This window comes from Panthera uncia, assembly GCF_023721935.1.
Source record: "Panthera uncia isolate 11264 chromosome A3 unlocalized genomic scaffold, Puncia_PCG_1.0 HiC_scaffold_11, whole genome shotgun sequence".
In the NCBI taxonomy this organism is placed as follows: Eukaryota; Metazoa; Chordata; class Mammalia; order Carnivora; family Felidae; genus Panthera; species Panthera uncia.
In genome coordinates this window covers 26,973,140-26,995,380 of record NW_026057578.1, presented here as the reverse complement: position 1 = coordinate 26,995,380, position 22,241 = coordinate 26,973,140, and the positions used below count along the sequence as shown (strand labels likewise).

Sequence of the window (22,241 nt, the reverse complement as noted above, 5' to 3'; positions counted from 1 at the left end):
TAGTTGTTTCCTTAGCCTAGAATGCTCTTCCCTACATCAACTGACTTAATCCTGCTGTTCATCATCTAAATAAACAAAATCACCACCCCAGGAAATTTTTCTTCATCACCCTCTCCTGCCTCTGTGTGTGGCTGATGCCCCTCCTTGGGCTTCTATAACCCTCTAAGCTTCTTTCCCCCTTTCCTAGAACTTGTTATCTCTTGTAAGTTGAGTCCACCTCCCCTACCAACTTGAGCTGTCCCAGAGAGCAGAGAACAAAGCTTCGTTATTTGGGGTCCCAACACTGGCCTGGTCTGGGTAAGGACCACGAATAGTTGTTGGACAAAGAAATGCGTTCCATCTCTATTTTGTGATTTAGGATCTTTCAAGATATTCATACTTCCCGGTGTCCTGGGCCCCGTGGCAGGCCAGCCTAGCAGGCCCTGGCTTACCTACAGGTTCCAAGCCCAGGCCACAGGGCAATGGGCATTGGCCATCACAATGTTCAAACAACAGGCTGTTTTCTATTGGCCCGGGAAGGCTTTTTAAAAATTCTCGTTCACCACCTAGTGCTCCTTTCAAAAAGAGTAGGCATGGGGAATTACGAGGCTGGCATTCCTGGTCCTGCTCTCACTTAGAGCTTCACGGTGATGAACTGTAGTTAGACAATGTGCTGCCCAGAGATGAGGAACCAGCCTGAGACAAGAACTGGTTACCTCCTCTGGGACACCTTGTTCCAGTTGCTGAGCATTTGACAGTAGCTTTTCCCTTCCCCTTTTCCCTGAGAGCCAGCCACTCCCCTGTTTTACAGAGCATCAAAGTTGGCCCAAGCCTTGCTAGGACCACACACTTTAGCCCTAGAGCTGTGACGGGCAGGAGAGCCTGTCTCGGTCCCATCACTCCCGCAGGCAAGAATTGAGCTGTGTCCCTGTGCTCTACACTCAATCACGAGTCTCGGTTTCTGGGATTTTCTATATTCAAAGACCTGGTTAAGACAGTACTTTTATCATCATTATCATTTTACAGATAGGAAGAGCAAAAGAAATGACAAAATCTGGTCCCGTACACACCCACTCAAGTGTGCCGCGCGCTATAGCTCGGCTAGAACTCCGGGGCTCGCGCTTCCTCTCGCCGCTTAGGGCGCCCGCGCGCGTGTCCCCCGACCGCCGTCGGCCTACCGTAGCGGCTGGTCACGTGCAGGCGCGGGGGCGGGGCCCGCGCGGACGCCTGCGCGCCTGCGCGCTTGCGCGCCGCGGGCTGACCGATCCCTATCCTGTCCGGTCGAGCCGGCGCTGGGTCCCGCGGCCATAGCCGCGTCTTCTCTCGGCTCTGCCACCAGCCGGGGCTCGGGCCCGGGCCCGGGCCCCCGGGACATGGCCCTCCGGAGTGCGCAAGGCGACGGCCCCACCTCCAGCCGCTGGGACGGCGGCGCCGAGAAGACAGGTACGGAAGCCGGCGGGGGTGCCGAGGAGCGGCCTTCGGGGACGGCGCGAGGGGCAGGGGCGGCCCTGCGGGTGGAGAAGGGGGGAGGCAAGGAACAGCTGTCGGAGGAGCGGCCCCGGGCGCAGGCGGCGTCCAGGAGGGGCCCGAGGGACCGCGCGGGGTGCGCCCAGCGCCGCGGGCCGGGGTCGGGACGGCGGGAGAGGAAAAGGGTGATGGGCCCGGTCACGTCTGAAAGGGAAGCGATCCTGGAACTGGGGAGCCAGCGGATGCTGAGACCACAGGAACCCTGCTGGCAGACTCGCGTCCCCTGTGCGAAGGAAGGGCGGGGGAATCTGGTCCGGCTTCGTCACGTCTGGAGAGAATTGGGTCTCCCGGAGAACTGAGGCCAAGCCTCCACCCCCGGCCCGAGGCTGTCCGGCCACGTCCGCACGCTCCTGGTGCCTCCTCCCTAGTTGTAAGGCAAGTTTCCCAAACTTCATTCATCGCTCACCCGCTTGATTTACGCGGTGTACGTGTACCACCTATTTGTTTTAATTGCCATAAAAATCCAGCCTTTTAAAATGTACAGTTCACTGGTTCTTAGCACATTTACAGTGTTGTGCAATCATAGCCGCTGTCTGATTCCAGGACGTTTCTAATTCCCAAAAGAAATCCATCACTCCCCATTCCCCAGTCTCCACAGCTCCTGGCAACCACTAATCTACTTTCTGCCTCAATCCTGTGCCACCTATTTGAATGTTACTTAATTTTGTAGGAGAAAGCGATTCTCCCAGATTTTCATAGTTTCATACCAAGCAGTAATTTCTGTGAAACCATGGTTTAATTGTGCACTGGTTTTGAATACGTTTTACGTACGATTAAAATACGGCACTTAAAATTATTCACGTTTACTCTGTACCGAGTAAAATAATCTCTTTTTCCCCTAAGACTAAGGTGACTTTCCCACCTTTCCGTCCTCTGATGGGCGCTGCCCAGAATAGAACCAACCACGTATTCAACCCACGTTTTTGGTGAAGCACCTGGTGTCCACATTTTGTTTCTCTGGGCTCATTTTCTGTTATTTTCTTTTTCTCCTGTTCTAATCCTGGATGGAAGTGGAGCTCACTCGTATTATTTCTTTGGGCTCTTTGGCCTTTGTCAACCCTTTGCTGGTGTTTTAGTATGACTGGCATCTGTCCTCATGGCGTAGTAGTGCCCCGAGTAGTATGGGTTTTGTGACCTGTTATATCGTGTGGCTGTGCCTAGGTTGTGAGACCTAGTTTCCTTGATGTTTTGCTTCTCTGGATGAATGGGAGGAATTTAGAGATGAGAGTTTTTGTTTTTGTTAAATGTTTTTGTTCTGTTTTTAATCCTATTGGAGACTTGGTGGCAAAGTTACTAATACTGGAAGCCCCCCTTTGTAGACTTTACGATCAGAGTGGTTTACTCTCTAGAATATTTTTTCTTTATTGTTAGGGTAAAGCAGTCTTTCTTAATACATGCTTGTCTTCATGTTTCAGGTAGTTAATGGATCTCTGCTAATTTGGATACTGTTTGTTGAAACTAATTAGGACTTCCAGAAACAGAGGCTACTTTGTTTTCTTTTGTTTTTAATAGGAACCTTACTCCAAGTAAGGTAAGGTGTTCCTCTCCCACTGTCTTTATCTGGTACAGATACGAAGTTCAAACATAAAACTTTAAGTTATTTTCCAGTGTCAACATTAGGAGTTCAAGGGATGGGGCAGGGGCGTGTCTGTTTAGGGGGACTCTCTATCCCCTCTGGCCGGGTCTTCCGTTGTTTTGATTAAGGCTAGCGTTGCTTGATTTGAGTTTGACTTCTGTTTAAAAACTGTCAAGCTTTCTCAGGGTGCCTGGCTAGCTCAGTCGGTAGAGCATGAGACTCTTGATCTCAAAGTCGTGAGTTTGAGGAGGTAGAGTTTACTTTAAAAAAAAAAAAAAAAGAAGACTAAAGCATTCTTGATATGCAAACTTAAACCGAATAATCAGTATGGAATTTTGTACTCTCACACAGATTTCGTTATTAAGTGTCTAGCATCATTTACCTCATCTAAGTCACTAACATGTATTGTGCTGATATGGAAAAACTTTTAGAGGAAGCATAGCTAGTGTTTGTTTATCTTTTCTCATTGTCCTTTCCCTGTATATTAAGATATATCTTAATATACCATCTGTATATATCAGATGGTTTTGGGAGATACTTATTGCTGGGAGGATCTTTACCTGGGTTCTGCAGCCAGAGTTGAGAGAGGCGTGAGAAAGTAATGGGTTCAGCCATCCTTCTCTGAACTGTTAAGAACCACTGTTTCAATTCTCTTATTAAAATAATTTTCACGGAGAACAGGTCAAATAGTACTTATATCATTGTTCCCTCCTTGTTGAGGGAATTACTTTTCAGATATCAGGCTTTTTTTTTTTTTTTTTTTTTTTTTTTTAATAGCAGTGTCTTACATTTTGCAGCCAGTTGTAGGATAGTTACTTCGCTCTGTCATGGTTATGATAGCCAAGACCTCTACTATAAAGGAATTTGGAAAGTATCAGCTTCAGAATATATATATAATACATCTCTCTTTTAAGTGGGGGCAAAACGAAACTGGAGAAGAAAGGATTCAAGGGACTTTGGATGACCTATATGCAGATGTCTCAAGTGTAGCAATGTGTGTCTCACCCCAAAATCCATACATAAAATTTCTCTTAAAGTAGATCGTAGATGTTAAACCTCGGTGTTTTCCTGCACATCCCCAGAATAGGACTATGATTTTTCTCTCTGAGGTGAAATTAGCTGTTTAGCTGACACCACTAACCTTTTCTTCCTTGTTGTGTAGCTTAGCAGTTGACCTTATCACTCTGTGCTTTCTCCATCTGCAATTCACTTGAGTTTTCTGTTTTCTCCTTTTTTACATCACAACGAGAGCCTATATATTAGGTGCAGTAAATATTTGTTGAAGGAGGGGAGTGGCACACACAGGCGTGCCTTTGATATTGGACCCTGAACAGACAGCAGCTCAAGTCCACATTGGAGCAGTATCCTACTCTGGGAAGTACCAGTAACTTTAGAAAAAGGCCAAAGAGTCTAGAAATCTATGGTAGAGTTGTGCAGTGAGCCCGTTCTTAACAGGAGCATGGGGAAAAAGAATGTCATTTGCTGTAGGCCAGTTTTTCCAGAGGAGCAGTGGCTGAGCTAAATTATTTATTTTATTCTGCACATATTTGTTGGGTTCCCACAGAGTGCCAAAAACCAAGAAGACAGGAGTGCATTTTGAAATGCAGGATTAAAAACAAAATCAGAGTAGAGTGTTAGGAGAGATAAGTGTTGGAGCTGTGGTTCCGAATTAGTTAAAGTTCTGGCAGATTATTTGCCAAAGCATAATGGGAATCTGGCTGATTGCAGACAGTGTTATTTCCCCCAAGTTACTAGCAACAGTTTTCCTTTCCCTCAGATTGCCAAGCAGCTTACTTGGGAAGAGGGGTGATATGGATAGATATCTAAACAAATTGAGGAAATCTTTCCACACTCTTAACAAGTAGGTTAACAAGATTTCTAAATGTCAGCTTACCTCAGGCAGCATTCAGTGTTATCATTCTAAGTGTTCTTAGTTTGTGATGTGTAGAAAGTACAAGGGCACTCTAAATTGGGGGGGGGGAATATATATATATATATATATATATAAAATATCTGCTGCTTTTTCTTTCTTTGCCAGAACTTAATCCAATCCCTGCCATATTTCGTCTCAGCCTGTGTTGTTATATAAAAAGTCTTCTTTTCGGGGCACCTGGGTGTCTCAGTCGGTTAAGCATCTGGTTTCGGCTCAGGTCGTGATCACAGTTCGTGAGTTCAAACCCCATGTCGGGCTCCGTGCTGACATCTGGGAACCTGAAGCCTACTTCAGATTTCTGTGTGTGTGTCTCTCTCTCCCTCTACCCCTCTCCTGCTTACACTCTGTCTCTGTCTCTCGCTCAAAAATAAATATTTAGGGGCGCCTGTGTGGCTCAGTCGGTTAAGCGCTGACTTCAGCTCAGGTCATGATCTCACGGTCCGTGGGTTCGAGCCCCGCATCGGGCTCTGTGCTGGCAGCTCAGAGCCTGGAGCCTGTTTCAGATTCTGTGTCTCCCTCTTTCTCTGACCCTCCCCTGTTCATGCTCTCTGTCTCAAAAATAAATGTTAAAAAAATTAAAAAAATAATAAATAAATAAATATTTAAAAAAATTTTCTTTAATAAATAAACATTAAAAAAAAAAAAAAAAGTCCTGGGGCTCCTGGGTGGCTCAGTCAGTTAAGCGTCTGGCTCTTGACTTCGGCTCAGGTCGTGATCTCACAGTTCATGGGTCTGAGCCCCAATTGGACTCTGCTGGTGGTGCAGAGCCTGCTTGGGATTCTCTCTCTTCCCCCTCTCTCTGCCCCTCCCCTGCTTGTGTGCTCAGCCTCTCTCTCAAAATAAATACATAAACTTAAAAAAAAAAAAAAGTCTTCTTTTCTTCCACATGTCTACATGTCTTCTCCTCCAAAGGATGGCCCTTTGACCCATAGTTTAAAATTCCTTCCTTGTCTTCCTCTTGAGTGCAGGATAAAACCCAGACTCATTTATGACCCACATTTCCTGCAGTCCTCCCAGGTTCTGTTTTCTCTCTTTACCTAACACTTGAGCCTCACAGACTCTCTCTGTGTTTTCTGGACATGGTGTTTCTCTCATGTGATAAGGTCTTTGCACGTACTCTTTCCTCCGCCTGGAATGCTCTCCAGCACAGTCTTCCATGTGCAAAATTTGCTTTAAGAAGGTGGCAGAATATATTTTCATTGAAGCCTTTCCTGATTGCCCCAGGAGTAGGCATTCTTTCCTCTGGATTTTCATAATTCGTCATGATTCTGTTCTATAATAATTGTGTTCCTCCCCAACGTGAGCCTCTCAAAGGCTGAGGGGTCATATTCATCTTTTTATCCCAGTGTGGTGCTTAACTACCAGTAGATGCTCATTGGGTGATGGACTGATACATGGATGGATAGACTAATGAGTGGCTGGGGAGACGGAAGGGAGGAAGGAAGGAGGGAAGGACGGACGGACACACACACACTCAAGCCAAGAACTTGAAGCACCTTATAAACAAACGTCTGACTAGCTAGGTGCTCTGCTAACAGAGGGCATTGGGACTTGTTTTTTCATGATTTCTAGGTAGAGTAACCATTTAACTGAGCATCCAAACTGGGACGTTTCTGAGAGTGCAGCTGGCAGGAGGGATTTACGTGGATGATTATCCTGGGACTCTAGGCGCAAACCAGGAATGTCTCAGACAAACAGGAGCAGACGGTCATCCTACTAGGTGAAAATAACAGTCTAGCCAGGAGGACAGGTTTCCCCGGGTGAAGAGTCACCTGTGTTGCATTTGTAGCTGCACCTCCCGTTGCATGTGACCGCAGTGCAGTGATACCTGTTTATGTGGTTAGTGTGTCACAACTGTGGTAGGTAGGTTACCAGGACCACCTTTCACTGGTGTTAATAATGTGCGTCTTTGTCCTGGAAACAGTTTGTGGACTGTTGTCTCAGAATAAACTACTCAGGAAAGTTGCTTTGTGGCTCTCCTTTTTTTTTTTTAATTTTAATTTTATTTAAATGTTTATATTAGAGAGAGCACGCAAGCCGCAAGCCAGGAGGGCTAGAGAGAGAGGGAGACAGAATCCAAAGCAGACTCCAGGCTCCTGCGGTCAGCACAGAGCCTGACACAGGGCTCGAACTCACGAGCTGTGAGATCATGACCTGAGTCGAAGTTGGATGCCTAACCGACTAAGCCACCCAGGCATCCCCCCCCCCTTTTTTTTTAATTTTAATGTTTATAGTTGAGAGAGAGCGGCTTTGTGGCCCTCCTAAAGCCTAACCGACTTCCAGCGTTCATCTTCTCTAAAGCCCAAACTTCCTTCCAGTGTTACCTTCCACTTACATTAAGTGTAGTGTCTTGCACCTTGTATTTGCTACATAAACATTTTTTAAGGAGTCGATTTACTGTTAGATGGAAGGGACTTGTGTTTCTTATCTCTCGGCCTTTCTTCTCTCTACCCTGCCCTCTGCCTCTTGAAATCCTCCCCTTCCTTTTGAAATTGCACTCTCCGGTAATGCCTTCTCAAGTTAGCCTGACCTACAACGGTCTCTTTGAACTCTTGGTGTCCGCACATCCCTTTTTTGGGGCAATTATGGTACACTGCTTTGTAACATCTCTTTGGTATTGTCTTGTTTAACTTGCGTTTGCAGTTCGCAGTTCCAAAAGTTAGGCATTCCACATTAAATTGTGAAAGCATGTTTTCTGCGTTATTTTCTTTTCCTTTTTTTTTTTCTTCTAAAGAGATGGCTTATTTATTTATTTATTTATTTATTTTTAAGTTGATGTATTTATTTTTGAGATAGAGAGAACACCAGCAGGGGAGGAGCAGAGAAAGACAGAGGATCTGAAGTGGGTTCTGTGCTGACAGCAGAGAGCCCAGCATGGGGCTTGAACTCATGAACCGTGAGATCATGACCTGAGCCCAATTCGGATGCTTCCACTAAGCCACCCAGGTGTCCCTCCACATAATTTTCAATAGAAAAATTATAATATGATACACATCAACCACAAATCTCAGCCAATTTCCTAAAAAGGAATTTAAACACAGTAAAATGCCAGTGTATAAATAAACTATCACATAGGGATGTAAGATGCTTAGAACATCACCCTTACTTAATATGGTCATCAGGAAACAGTTGCTTTGTGTGCAGCTATCATGCCTGTCTTATCACCAGCCACGCTGGAGACCCAAGTATACCCTTTGATCTGTTTTTGAAAATATGTAGGGTCTCCTGTCTGGCTCAGTTAATAAACTGTGCAACTCTTGATCTCGGGGTCATGAGTTCAAGCCCCATATTGAGTGTGGAGCTTAAAAAAAAAGAAAGGGGCGCCTGCGTGGCTCCATTGGTTGAGCATTGGACTCTTGGTTTCAGCTCAGGTCACGATCTCATGGTTCGTGAGTTCGAGCCCTACATCGGGCTCTGCGCTGACAGTGTGGAACGTGCTTGGGAGCACTCTCTTTCCCCTGTCTCTGCCCATTCCCCACTCGCTCTCTCTGTCTCTTAAATAAACTTAGGGGAAAAAAAGAAAGAAAGAAAGTGTCTCTGCGTAATTCTGAAATGTTATCAGTTGTATTAGCATGTAACTGGGAAATTTTTGTCTCGTGGTTTTATTTTAAAATGCAGTATTGAATTTTGGCAATATGCATATAAACAGGAAAAACCATTATATATATGTTCTGTGAAGTTTGGGATTAAGAAAGAACAAGCATTGTATTCTATTCTGTCCTATCCTATCCTATCTTATACTATACTATCCTATTCTATCTTATCCTAAAACATTAACAGTAAATGTTAGATATGCCTGAGTTTAATGAGCACTTATTGTAATTGTAATTCCTTGCTTGTTACTTACATGGTATATCTCCTTAGTGTTTTGCACATTATGTGCTAATTACATGTTTGTAGGTGGACTTTAAGAATATCTACCTGTACCCCAAATCAAATAAGGAGATTGAGCCCTGCGCAGAAAATGTACACATGCTGAATACGTGCCTAATGCCTTTTTCCCCTTTGTTTTGCAGACTTTACCGCCAAAAGGAAAAAGAAAGTGGCAGAGATTTACCAGGCTCTGAACAGTGATCCCACTGACGTGGCTGCCCTTAGACGCATGGCTATCAGTGAAGGAGGGCTCCTGACTGATGAGATCAGGCAGAAAGTGTGGCCCAAGCTCCTCAATGTCAATACCAATGACCCACCTCCTATATCAGGTAATGGTGGGGAATGGTTGTGAGGGGAACTTGTCTAAGATGCGAGGACAAAAGAATTTCAGGATCTTTCATTCTTAATGCTCATTTTAAACCAGTTGTAGATGAGTAAATCTGAAGCATTTTAGGGCCCACGCTAAAAATTGGGCCCACTCTGAAAATAAGGCCAAACTGATAAGACTTTTCTTCAAACATGGAGTGAGCTTTTACGAGGTTGATAGGTAGCTTTTATCGGCTAAGTGGGGGAGTTTATATTCTGGTCTGTGTTCACTTAGAGGTGGGTTGTAGGGATCTGTATTTTAACAAGCACCCCAGCTGGTTCTGGTGCAAATGAACTCCATTTTGAGAAACTTTAGGCCATGGGGAGAGAGAATATTTCTCCGGTCCTTAAGAAAAACAAGGCCAAACGATACTTCTTCGTTGGGAAATACTAAGATTCTTTTGAAAGCTCAAATTCTGTAACTGTATAAAAAGCTGTTCCTTAACTAGTTTGCAAGGCCCATGCAGTCGAAGGAGTTTCTTGGAATATAGCACAACGTACAAAGAAAGTACAATCCACTTTGTCATTCATTCACTCAACACTGGTGGCTTTCCTGCCGTGTATAGCAGAAGTCCAGTGCTGGAGATTCTTCCACTCATTTGGCAGGTGGTCCCTGTGCTCCTGTTGTGCGCCCGGTACTAGAGATGATTAGAACAGCCTCTGCTGATCAAAAGCTCACAGTGTCATGGTGCACACTGCAGCCGAGTGGGTGTTAAGTCGCCTCTTGTTCGTCTCTTTGAAACCGGCTGCCTCGGCGCAGTCAGCTGTGGGTTGGAAGGAAGCTACATCACCATATTCACACTCTTTACTCCTGAGATGATGTCCTTCTCTCAGATCGCAAACTTCCCAGATCTTTATAAGATGAAGTCTGTATGTGGGGATGTGTTACACCTGCTCCTCGGTAGCTTTCGATTGTAGTTGTGATGGAAATGCGCACTTGTTACAGAACACTCGGTTCGGTTGAGGAAAGTGTGCGCTTGCTACGTATATACAGCAGCTAGAGGCTGCCGCGGTATTTTCAGTGTTGGATTGGCAGCTGAACACAAGTACCCGCTCCTGTTTGCACTCAGTCCTAGAATTTCACGGTCAAGAGAGGTGAGGTACTTCTTTGTGTGCGTTTATCTTAATACTCCTTTCTGAGCGGCTCAGTGCTCCCTAGGCTGTACAGATGTTTGAGTTTCTCCAGCAGTCTGTGGTTTCCCCATCCCCGATCTCATCTGATCCTTGCAGTAACCTGAGAGGGGCATATGGAAGGAAATATCCCCATTTTACAGACGTGGACCTTGAAGTTCAGGGCCGTCCCCCGGTGACACACGGTAGCCGCCTCCAATAGGCCCCCGGCCTCCTGACTCCTTGTGCACTGCTCCTTCTGTCTCAGGGTTGTCTCCTGGACAGTCCTTGTCCCTCCGCTTACAGTCACTTTAGCTTGAATGAAACGGCGGGTTTGGAGCTAACCTGGGGGTTCCTCTCCCCATGTTGTCTCTTGTGTCATATGTCCTCTTGAGGAAAAAGCTTAAGTGTGCCCTCCCGGCCTTTGGTGCCATAGCAGAATGTTCTTGTCCCTGCTCCGGCTTCTCAGACTTTGCTGCGGTAACGCGTTCCTTTTCCTCCCACAGGGAAGGACCTGCGGCAGATGAGCAAGGACTACCAGCAAGTGCTGCTGGACGTCCGCCGGTCCTTACGGCGCTTCCCGCCCGGTGAGAAGCAAGTGCTCCCTCGGTCTTGCTGCCCCAGGAGCTCCCGCCCCAACTGCACCCAGCGGGACCCGGTCGGGGACCTTGTACTCACGACTGGGTCACCTTCAGACCCCTCACTGCCAAAGTCTGAGCCAGAAGTCCTTTCTCTTGGCCTAGAGGTGGTGGGTGAAAACCCTAGGGGTTTTTCCCCCTTCAGAGCCACGGAAGAGACTCCGTAGGGACCGCTGTAGCCATTGTCTGGCTTTAAAGAGCAGCTTGGCTGACCAGTGGGCACTAACAAGAGCCAGGCATACCTTCATCCGATTGGATTTCTAAGTAGGGATTTCTCCCACATGCCTCTGTTGGGTCCCTGGACTGGAAGGGAGGCCATTCCCTGCGCGGTTAAAGGGGCTGTTTGAGAAACTGCTTCCCACGCTGGGGAGAAGGAGAACAGTGGCCGGCTCTGGTCTCTGTCTTCGCAACAGAGGAAGCTGGGCGACAGACCTCGTGCTTCTGATCCCGTCCTCTCCCTCTGGCAGCCTCGCCTTTGCGTAGGTCTGGGGAGGAAGGAGAATTGCTGCAGGGGACGAGAGCCTCTAAACCCATTGCCTCCCTCTTCCAAAACCGTGCTCTGGCTCAGATTTTGCCCGTTAAAGCGCCTTCTTCGCCCCTTGCAGCCTTGCTCCAAGGCGATGACACTCGCCATCCCTGTGTGGCCGGTAGCTCTTGAGAAGAACATGTGCCCGTGGCCCAGTCCCCTTTCCCTAGGCTACAGGTCCACATAAGACCGCATGGGCCAAGGCCCCATTTCCCCCCAGCTAATCTTTTCCTTGGAACCCTTTCTGCTTCTTCCGTTTATGGACCGATGGTGCATGAGGCTCTTTGTGTGGGCTGACCTTTCCACGTGCTTTCATATTCTTCTTGTGTCTGTGTTGTTCTGAACTTAGCCGACCTCTCTTACTCTGAAACTCAGAGTTTAGGTTAGTCTCTCCTCCTTGATTACTTTCCCTAACCATTGTAGCTGGTCTGCTCCATTTTCTTTTTGGCTTATCTTTTACAGTATGCCTTTTTGAGAAGAGGCATTTTGCTCATGGTGTAAACATGAGCAACAGATGAATTTGCTTTTACCTTAAACCCTTTGTTCAGTGTCGTTTGGGCGCTTCCATGAACTGTTTTCTCTCAATGTCTGTCATAACTGGAAGAGCTAATGGTGTGGGAGAGCAGTGCTGGGGCCACTCCTCCAAAGCAGCTCACAAGGCCACGTTTTGGCAGTTTCCTTCTTTCTTCCTTTCTCTCTCTCTCTCTCTCTTTCTTTCTTTCCTTTTTTTATTTATTTATTTTTTTTAAATGTTTATTTTTGAGAGAGAGAGCAAGAGAGAGAGAGCAAGCAGGGGAGGGGCAGAAAGAGAGGGAGACCCAAAAGCAGGCTCCAGGCTCTGAGCTGTTAGCACAGAGCCCGACGCAGGGCTCGAAATCACGAACCGCGAGATCATGACCTGAGCTGAAATCGGAGGCTTAACCGACCCTGCTACCCAGGGGCTTTTTTTTGGCATTTTCATACTAAAAGCCACATGAGAGGCGCCTGGGTGGCTCAGTTGGTTAAAGGTCTGACTCTTGGTTTCGGCTGTGGTCACAACCTCATGGTTCTTGAGCCCCGACTCAGACTCTGAGCTAACAGCAGAGAGCCTGCTCGGGGATTCTCCTCCCTGCTCCTTCTCTGCCCCTCCCCAACTCATGCAAGCTCTCTCTCTCTCTCAAAATGAATAAACTTCCAAAAAATAAAAAAATAAAAGTCACATGAGCAGAGGAGCCATACTGACCACTGCCAGAACCAGCTGCGTTATCTGCACTATCTCCTGAGGCAGGCTCCCCCGTTTCTGGAATATCTTAGATCAAGATATAGTCCTGGGGGAGTGCCTGAGTGGCTAAGTTGGTCAGGTGTCGTGATTCTTGATTTCAGCTCAGGTCATGATCTCACGGTTCAGGAGTTCGAGCCCTGTGTCAGGCTCTGTGCCGACAGTGTAGAGCCTGCTTGGGATTTTCTCCCTGTCTCTCTAACTCTCCCTGCCTCACATGCATGTGTTCGATCTCTCTCTCTCTCTCTCTCTCTCTCTCTCTCTCTCTCTGTGTCAAAAATAAACTTAAAAAAAAAAGGGGGGGCGCCTGGGTGGTTCAGTCGGTTGAGCGTCCGACTTTGGCTCAGGTCATGATCTCGCGGTCTGTGAGTTCAAGCCCTGCATCAGGCTCTGTGCTGACAGTTGGGAGCCCGGAGCCTGCTTCGGATTCTGTGTCTCCCTCTCTCTCTGCCCCTCCCCCGCTCATGCTCTGTCTCAGAAATAAACATTAAAAAAACTTAAAAAAGAAAAAAGGTTAGATTCCTGTGATGCTTAGGTTGGCTTAGAGGGGAACACACAACTCTTAAATTTTTTATTTTTATGTAGTTTCATATCTATAGAAAAGTTGCAAAAAGAAGACAAATAATTCCTCAGATACCTTTTGCCCAGATTTCCTTATATGTTAGCATTTTGCTATATGTTTTCATATTGCTTTGTGTCTTTCTTACACACACACACACACACACACACACACACACACACTTTTTTTTTCTGAACTATTTAGGAATAAATTACAGACCTGCTGCTCCTTTACCCCTAAATATTTCAAGGTGTGGTTCCTAAAACAAGGCCCTTACATAATCACAGTGCACTTATTAAAATCAGTAACACACTGAAAAATACTGCTTCTCATGTATATTTTATTCAGGTCTCACCGTTTACTGCAATAATGTCCTTCACAGGAAAAGGAGATACAGATGCATTCATTTCCCATTCAGTCGTTGTTTCTCTTTAGCCTTCTTTAACCTGGAATAGTTCCTTTGTGTTTTATGACTCAGTTATTTTTGTAAAATTTCCCTCGGTTTGGGCTTGTCTAGTATTTCCTTATGATTAGATTCAGGTTTATGCGCTTTTTTTGTTGTTGTTTATTTATTTTTGAGAGAGAGCACAAGCGAGGGAGGGGTAGACAGAGAGGGAGACACAGAATCCAAAGCAGGCTCCAGGCTCCGAGCTGTCGGCGCAGAGCCTGACGCAGGGCTCCAACTCCTGTGCCCTGAGGTCCTGGCCCGAGCCGGTCGGACGCTCAGCCGACTGAGCCCCCGGGTGCCCCGGGTTTATGCGCTCTCGATGGGAATTCCACGGAAGCGATCCTGTGTTCTCGGTGCGCACATCAGGAGGCTGGTGCCGTCACGTAGCCACACCCCTGGCAGTGTCCGCTGCGGGGACCTGGTTAGGACGGCGTCTGCGGGCTCGCCTGCCGTGAGGTGGCTGCTCTCTGGCTCTTTCCCGTGTGCCAGGTGGTATCGATGGTGTATGGATTCCTGTGTGTTGCCCAATTGTTCCTAATTCGGTTTTTTGTTTTTTGTTTTTTGTTTTTAATTAAACGCTTTGGAACTCCTTTGCTGCCCGTCCTAACCTCCTGGTTACCAGGCTGCTTGCTGTGTTCAAGTGCATCTCCCCTCCCCCCTCCGCAGGCATGCCAGAGGAACAGAGGGAGGGGCTGCAGGAGGAGCTGATCGACATCATCCTGCTCATCTTGGAACGCAACCCCCAGCTGCACTACTATCAGGGCTACCATGACATCGTGGTCACCTTTCTGCTGGTGGTCGGCGAGGGGCTGGCGACATCTCTGGTAGAAAAATTGTCCACCCACCACCTCAGGTACCGGTGCGGAGGAACAGAGGAGGAAGGCGATCGCTGCCCGAGGCCCCCCGCCCCTCCCCCGCCCTGCCCCCGGGAGAACGCCTCGGCCCGGTGTCTGCTCATTGTTTTCAGCGTGGGAGCCCCGTTCTGCCCCCTCAGCCCGGATCCGGGTGTCCGGTCGGACCGAGCTCAGTGCATTGTCTCCCTCTAGGGATTTCATGGACCCCACAATGGACAACACCAAGCACATATTAAACTGTCTGATGCCCATCATCGACCAGGTGAATCCAGAGCTCCACGACTTCATGCAGAGGTATATACGCCCCTCCGTGCACGCACAGACGCACCCCTTCGGCTTTCTCCTGGCCCGTGTGTCTTCCCCGCGAGTCTGGCTCGGTGTCCCCATCATCGTATGTTGATGAGCGTTAAGTTCTTCCAGGTCGTCCTTTCTGTCTGCCAGCGACCTGGATAATCCAGTTCTGTACATTCTGGGAGCATTTGGGGGGTACCGTGCTCCCGTGGGGATACAACAGATGTCACAGCACAGGCCCTTGAGGACTTTACATCTGGTGAGGGGTGAGGAGAGGTCGGTGAGGTCCGCGTGCCGAGGTAGACTCTGAGGTTACTGCCACCAGAGAACTACATAACTACTGTGGGATGCCCAGGCGTGAAAGACAAAGTCAGCTGTGGGTTGTTTTACTCACCAGATACCAAGGAGAAGAAATATTTCTTTGCAAATCTCACGGGACTTTTTTCTCTTCTGTGTAACTGGCAATGTGTCTTTGACCGGCACCTCACCCTTTTTTTTTTTTTTTTAAATAATATCTGTGTGTTAAGGTGTTTCAGTGATCTCTTAACTGAACAGTTAATACAATTATGTCTTTAAGCCTGAGAATATGTATATTGCCTGTGCCCCCAGACGGATATATGACTTTCTCAGAACGAAAATGATGGTACATTGTGAAAACAGCTACTTCTTCCTGTATATGACATTTTTTGGCCATTAAGAAAACAGCCAGTGAGATAAGGCAACCGGGACCCTATCATAGTATTAGTGTCATGATGGTGGGTATGTTTTAAGGACTTTGTATTTTGTGAGAAGACACTGAATTCCTCGGTGGCTGAATTTTCCAGAGAGTGTCTTTCCCGAACTCTTCTCATAAGCGCGGAAGACAAAGACACCCCCGACAGTGGGAAGGGACAGCCCAGCAGGGAACCTAACATCTGGATTTCCTTGCCCCTAGTGCCGAGGTGGGAACCATCTTTGCCCTCAGCTGGCTCATCACCTGGTTTGGGCATGTCCTATCTGACTTCAGGCACGTTGTGCGGTTATACGACTTCTTCCTCGCCTGCCACCCGCTGATGCCCATTTACTTTGCAGCCGTGGTAAGTACAGGCCGTGAGCCGGCAACTAGGTTCACCGTCCACGATCATTTTCCCTCAAGGGAGACCTGGTGACGAGGGAAAGATGGGAAAAACAGCATTTCCCAGACTGACGTCCCTGGACACCGTTCCGTGCATTGTTAATGGGAGTGTCATGGGAAACGAAGGTTCTGTGTAAAACAGGCTTGATAAATGCTTGGTTGAACCAAGTGAAACCAGTCTGTTGACCGCATGTCTCCTCTGAACCTTTAAAACGCTCGCGTGCGTTGGGGGTGGTCAGTGTTCCTGTTGACGTCTTCCGGAAGTGGTATAGACTGCAGCTCCAGACTCGGGAAGAGGCGAGGTGCGGTATGACGAGAGGACACTGACGTGGCTTGGTGGGGGCTCCAGTCAGGAGGGCCTGGATCGTGGAGGTCAGAGTGGAAGTGGAAGCACACGGGAACCCTTCGCTGTTTTGGGGAGGGGAGCAAGCCTGTTCTTTCTACTGCTTTGATCCATTTCTTCCGTGTTGGAGCTCCAGGCATCTCCCCGATACCCCTTTCCTCTTCTTCCCCCCAAAAGAACCTCACTCATTTTATTGGTCAGCCTTCCACATCCCGGGGTGGGAGTTTGCCGGTTGTAGGAAGGACCAGCTCACCGGGAAAAGCACTCAGATACGTGTGTTATTGCTTCCTAGATGGACACGAGACTTTGTTGAAGGTGCAGGGCCAGCCCAGTCTGTCACCAATTTAAATTCATCGCTAAGGAGAATGACGTGCCAGCGGCGAAGGCCCCGTATGTTCTGGTCTCTGACGCAAGGCCTTGCTCCCCACAGATCGTGTTGCATCGAGAGCAGGAGGTCCTGGATTGCGACTGCGACATGGCCTCGGTCCACCACCTGTTGTCCCAGATCCCTCAGGACCTGCCCTACGAGACACTGATCAGTAGAGCCGGAGACCTGTTCGTTCAGTTTCCCCCGTCCAAGCTGGCTCTGGATGCAGCTGCCCAGCAGCAGGCCGAGAGGTGAGTGAGGCCAAGGCTCCGGTTGAACCGGGGGTGTTCGTACGTGAGCAGGAGCGGCAAAGACCGTGTCTGCTGGGGACAGGGTGGGGCCGTGCTTCTAGAGATCTGAGCTTACTCCAGCAGGACCCCCACTTGGATCTTCGTGAGTCTGTATCAAGAAGAGCCTTCTAAGCAGTGGGTGGCTCTGCCCTCAGCCTCTTTCATAATCCAGTTTTTCTTTCCTTGTCTTCTTTCGCGCCATCTCGTTCTTTCCGTCTCCTTCCCTCTGCAGGACGGCAGCCTCTACCTTCAAAGACTTCGAGCTGGCGTCGGCCCAGCAGAGGCCTGACACGGTGCTGCGGCAGCGGTTTCGGGGCCTTCTGCGGCCTGAGGAGCGAACGAAAGACGTCCTGACCAAACCAAGGACCAACCACTTTGTGAAACTGGCGGTGATGGGGCTGACGGTGGCGCTCGGAGCGGCCGCCCTGGCCGTGGTGAAGAGCGCCCTGGAGTGGGCCCCGAAGTTTCAACTGCAGCTCTTCCCCTAGACGCCAGAGAGGACGCTTCCTCTTCCGTGACGTTAAGGTCTCACCCTTCCATGGAAGGATTGGGAGGGGGTGGAATTTCCTTTATTAAAAGGGTTTCTGTCAAGGGTTTTCTATTCCTGCCGGCCCTCCCACCCTGCCCGTGGTTTGCCTTTGCTTCAGAGGCCGAGAGGGGAGCCCGCCTGGCATCTGGCGCCGGCACTTGGAGGCCTGGCTGCGGGACTCCTCTCCTTCCGGGGGGGTTACTCAGCGTCCCCCCCCACCCCCCCGCTGCCACCTCTCGTGTTGGAGGAACTGGGTTTCTTGAGCTGCCCACGGCTGTGGGAACCCGCTGGGCCTGGTGCCTGGGGACCCTCTCGGCTGCCCAGTGGTAAGTAAGCTGGGCCACCGAGCGCCCGCCTCGCGGCTCCTCCGGTTCTGTCTGCGGCGGCCCGGTCAGAGACGGAGGGAGCCGCTGCTGAGGAAGTCGGACCTTGGAGCAAAGGCGAGGGACAGAGGCTGCCGGCCGGGACCAAGACCGGCCCCTCTCAAGAGCAGCTCTGCTAGCTGGCGGAGCTGGTCAGAGATCAGACAGGCGTGAACTAGGTTCCTAGGTAAATCCTGCCTGTTTTCAACCTAGAAGGCACTTGGGCATCTCCAGTCGAACAGGAAGGGACATCAAGTTGTAGGGCCCAGATACAAACTGGTTTTGCCTGCCTTGTGTCTTTTTTTCCTGTCTGTTCTCTTGCACACACCACATGATGTTGCTTTTAAAGGACACTTTTATTACTGTTTTTAGAATTACACATACCCAACGTGTAAAGTGCCCTCACTTTAAAAATGATAGTTGCTTCATGGGAAAAATAGTTCTCATCAGAAGGATGAGCTTCTAAGACCCTGAACTTCCTTTCTCCCCAGTTATTTAACACCTCACTTGAGCTCGAGTTGCTGTGTGCTAACAGCCCCGCTCCTCCGGAGTGCCCACGTGCCCAGCTTTCCTTCCTTCCTGTTTCCCTCAGACCACTTTCCTGCTCCCATGTAGGCACCCGCTCACCACGCTGGCTTCATTTGGGGGGGTTCAGTTTATGCCCTCGACTGCTGGTCTCTCCTTCCTGGTTGGAGATGTCACTGGAAACTCGTCAGCAACCAGAAAGGGACACACTGCAGCCTGCAGAGGTTGGGGGAAGCCGAGAGCAGCCAGCTCCCGCCCTGAGCTTCTTGGGGACCCTCCAGGACTTAGGGGACAAGATGGATCGTTCGGTCCTTCCTGGACGGCTTTTCCCGTAAGCGAAGCCAAGTTTCTTTGAGATTAACTCTGGCTTGAAAACAAAAGTGCCTTCTGCTGCTCTGAAGAGTTGAGGCGTATGGTATGAAGCAGCAATGTCCTTTCATTTCCCTGGTCTCTGGGGCACTGTTCTCTTGGCAGGTGTTTTCTTAACGTGAACATGCCAGAAGTCCTCTCCCTCGGCGTACCCAGACCACAGAGTGGAGGGCATTTAGTGTGCCAGGCAGCCAGCAGGCCCAGAGCAGTGGGGAGTGGTGTCTACACCAAGTCACGTGAAGTGACACTAAGCACTTTAAAACAGAAGGTCAAAGTGATGGGTCATTCTCTGTAGCAGGAGCCCCACTTGGGGCGAGTGTAATGTGGGTGGGTTAATCTAGACAGTGGGGGATTCGTGAAGACCAAGGAAATTCTTCCAGGCCCCCGAGGTGGTGATGTGACAGATAGTCCCAGTCTTCTCCCCCCAGCAAGTTTGTCCCCTGTCATCTTTAGGGACAGATGGCAGCACGGACGCCTGCTACCCCGGCGCTGGGGCCTGGAAGGAATTGATGGGGAAGAGGGAAGGAGGGCATGTGATCAGGGTCCCAGGGCCACGGCCTTTAGATGCCAGGAAGCAAGTGTCATATGCTCCCGCCATGGCCTGAGGAAGGGGTTTGTTTGTTTTGTGGCTTTGCTGACATCAGGGTTCCCCCTGCCAATGAGAGGAAAGCATTATCCTTTACCTTCAGGTGGTTTACTGTTCTGTAAAGAATACATGTAAATATTTTGTACAGAGCCCTGTATAAAATAAATAGCCATACGTGGTTACTAATCAGTCTCCTGACATGGTGTCCTGCATACCACTTGTGGGGAGTAGACTCTGGCCTTACACACCTGGCCTTGAGGCGCCTACTTCTTCCACCTCGGGCCTGGGACTGCGCTGTAGTCTGCAGACTCTTGGTTGGCCTGGGGAGCTTGGGGATTACCTGCCGCCCTGTTTTTCTTTCAGCCGCACACCAGGTGCTGCCTGGGGGTACTGGTCACCGCGCAGGCCACGTAGGGTATTAGTCTGGGGTCGTCTTGCCTATTCTCCACATATTTCTGGAGATGCCTTTGGCTCTAAAGGCAAGGCTGACATTTGGTTTGGGACGTTCATCGGAGTCTGATGTGAATGTAACTTTATTTCCACATATGATTTCCAGCCACAGAGGAGCCATTGACAGCTGTTCTTGCCAAGCTCTTCCAACATCCTCAACACTCCCAGCCGTTGGGTAGTGGGGGCCCAGGGCAGTGCCAGGTGCCTGTGGCCTCCACCTTGAGGATGGGGCCATCCTGGAGGAAGCATCTGAGTTGTCTGGGATGCTCGTTAGCGTTTCCCTGGCCCAGAGGGGATGGGCACCCGAGACGGAGCAGGCACCGCTCAGCTCTTGGACCTTGCCCCACCACCTCGGGCCAGCTGCCCCTTGACCCGACGCAGAGCACGGGGCTGTCTGGGAACCGCCCTGCCCGTGGGAGCTCAGGCACCAGACCGCTACGTTGAACAAGCAACTTGTTTTGAGAGGCAGATTTGGCGTCCGTTTCATCAGAGTTGATGGTTAAATATAAAGAGGAGAATTTTGGTCCTTCCAACATTGAAGGAAGTGTATGTGTGGCATAAGAAGAAATAACTGGGTTTTGTCCCCTAAAAGCCTTGGAATTTCCCGATAGGAGCATCTTTTGTTCACAGTGATTCCGTTTGATTCCCTGTGAGTTTCTGCTAATGAGGTGACGAGGTGGGATCACTAGAGTTTCCAGAATGGACAGGTTTGGAGGGTGGGACTTTTACCCTTCCCACTGACTTCCAAGGAGGCGAGGGGACTGGTGGGGGGGGGGGGGGGGGGAGGGGGGCGGTAGCTGGGGAGCCATGGCTATACCAGCTCCGGATTCAGAGATTCGGAAAACTTCTGGATGAACACCTCACAGTGCCAGGAGGCGATGCACCCAGAGAGGGTTTGGGGGCGCTGCACCTCCCTCCCCTCAGCCTTGCCCCCTGCGTCTCTTCCATTTTAGTTTGGGGAGTTGTATCCTTTATAGTCGGTAAACGTAAGCAAAGTGTTCTGTGAGCCCTTCTAGCAAAGTATTGAACCCGAGGGGGTGTTGTAGAAACCCTTGAATTTGTGGTTGACCGGAGAGAAGTGTGGGCAGCCTGGGCGCCCCATTTGCGGCTGCATCTGAAGTGGGACCGAGTTAACCTGTGAGGTCTCCAGGTAGTGTCAGAATTGAGTTGTATTGTTGGGCCAGTTGGTGTTGGGGAACTGGAGAAGCGGTGTCAGAAAATGCCACGTGATAGGCGAGTAGAGGGGGAAATAGTGTAAAAACAACAGCCGACTAAAGTGTGGGTGGGGGGTGCCTGGCTGACTCCGCTGGAGGATGTGCGTCTCTTGATCTCAGGGGTCGTGAGTTGGAGCTCCACACCGGGTGGAGAGCTTACTGGGGAAAAGTGTGGTGGTTTTATAGAGATGAAGTAGGTCATGCCAGTGGAAGGGGACTTGGGGTCCAGGCCAGGGACAGCTCTGAGCCCTAGAGAAGGGAGCTGGGACTGGGTGTGAGAGACCTAATGGTGGCATGATGGCTGGTGTGTCACTTCCTGGCAGCGTGAGCTGCTCTGAGTTGCACCCTCCCTGAGACTCAATGTCAAGAACAGTAAAATAGGGATAGTCCCATCCCACATGGGCGGTTTAATGAGACGAGCTTTGTGGAAATGTACAAACTGTGAGGCGCTGCGAGTGTTTTAATTCGGTGGGGGTGAACGTTTATTGATCCATAAACGCCTTTAGCCAGCCGGGAGCTAAGACTCCCAAGTTCACCCAGGGAGCAGGCGGTGCCTGCAGGGAAGAACAGGCCGGAGGCTTTTGCCACTTGTGCCAAATCCAACCAAGAGACCATGGGGCCTGAGGCTCAGCCTGGCTTTATCTTCTTTCCCTGCCCCGCCTTCTCCTGCAGCCTTCATTCCTGTCCTTACAAAGGCCCTCCAGTTGCTCGGAGTCTTTTCTCCAGACTTCCATGTGCTGGGATCTGCCCAGCAGCCTTTGTGAGCCAGCAGGCCTGTGGGCTTGCCTCCAGCTTCCTGCCTTTTAAGCGAGTGGCTTTGATGCCCGCCCCAGACCCTCAAGGAAGATGTGTCGCCTCCGGCAGGGGCTGTGAAGCCCATCCTCCGCTTCCTGCCCGTACCAGCAGCAGCTGCTCTTAGCAGCGGGCTTCCTCTTGGCTTCCCCTGCTCTGGGAGAGACAGGCTGTCCCGCAAGTCCGCCCTGGTGAGCTGGCACGGGGCTGTCTGTGGTCAGGGCCCCCGGAAATGGGCTGTCCCCTTGGGAGTGGAGGCATCTTCACTTGACCCACAGTAGGGAGCACTTGCAGCCTGCCCATCTAGGATCCTTCACCCACTGGCACGGAAGGTGCTAGAGGCCAGAACCTGGGCCAGCCCT

The 22,241-nt window shown here is 49.7% G+C and overlaps 1 protein-coding gene across 2 annotated transcripts; it reads left to right on the top strand.

The window, feature by feature from the left end:
• The first annotated feature begins 1,176 nt into the window (after positions 1 to 1,176).
• TBC1D20 (TBC1 domain family member 20) lies at positions 1,177 to 20,554 on the top strand. 2 transcript variants are annotated; one of them, XM_049650995.1, is made up of 9 exons: positions 1,177 to 1,422; positions 9,032 to 9,217; positions 10,871 to 10,951; positions 14,460 to 14,646; positions 14,840 to 14,941; positions 15,873 to 16,014; positions 16,826 to 17,013; positions 17,285 to 17,577; positions 19,980 to 20,554. In XM_049650995.1, exons 1-8 carry the CDS (start codon positions 1,353 to 1,355, stop codon positions 17,538 to 17,540), a joined length of 1,212 nt encoding a protein of 403 aa, XP_049506952.1. In that variant the 5' UTR covers positions 1,177 to 1,352; the 3' UTR covers positions 17,541 to 17,577; positions 19,980 to 20,554. The 2 variants fall into 2 exon arrangements, with proteins under 2 accessions (XP_049506952.1, XP_049506951.1); XM_049650994.1 differs by lacking the exon at positions 19,980 to 20,554 and having other exon boundaries at positions 17,285 to 19,609.
• Positions 20,555 to 22,241: the final 1,687 nt, after the last annotated feature.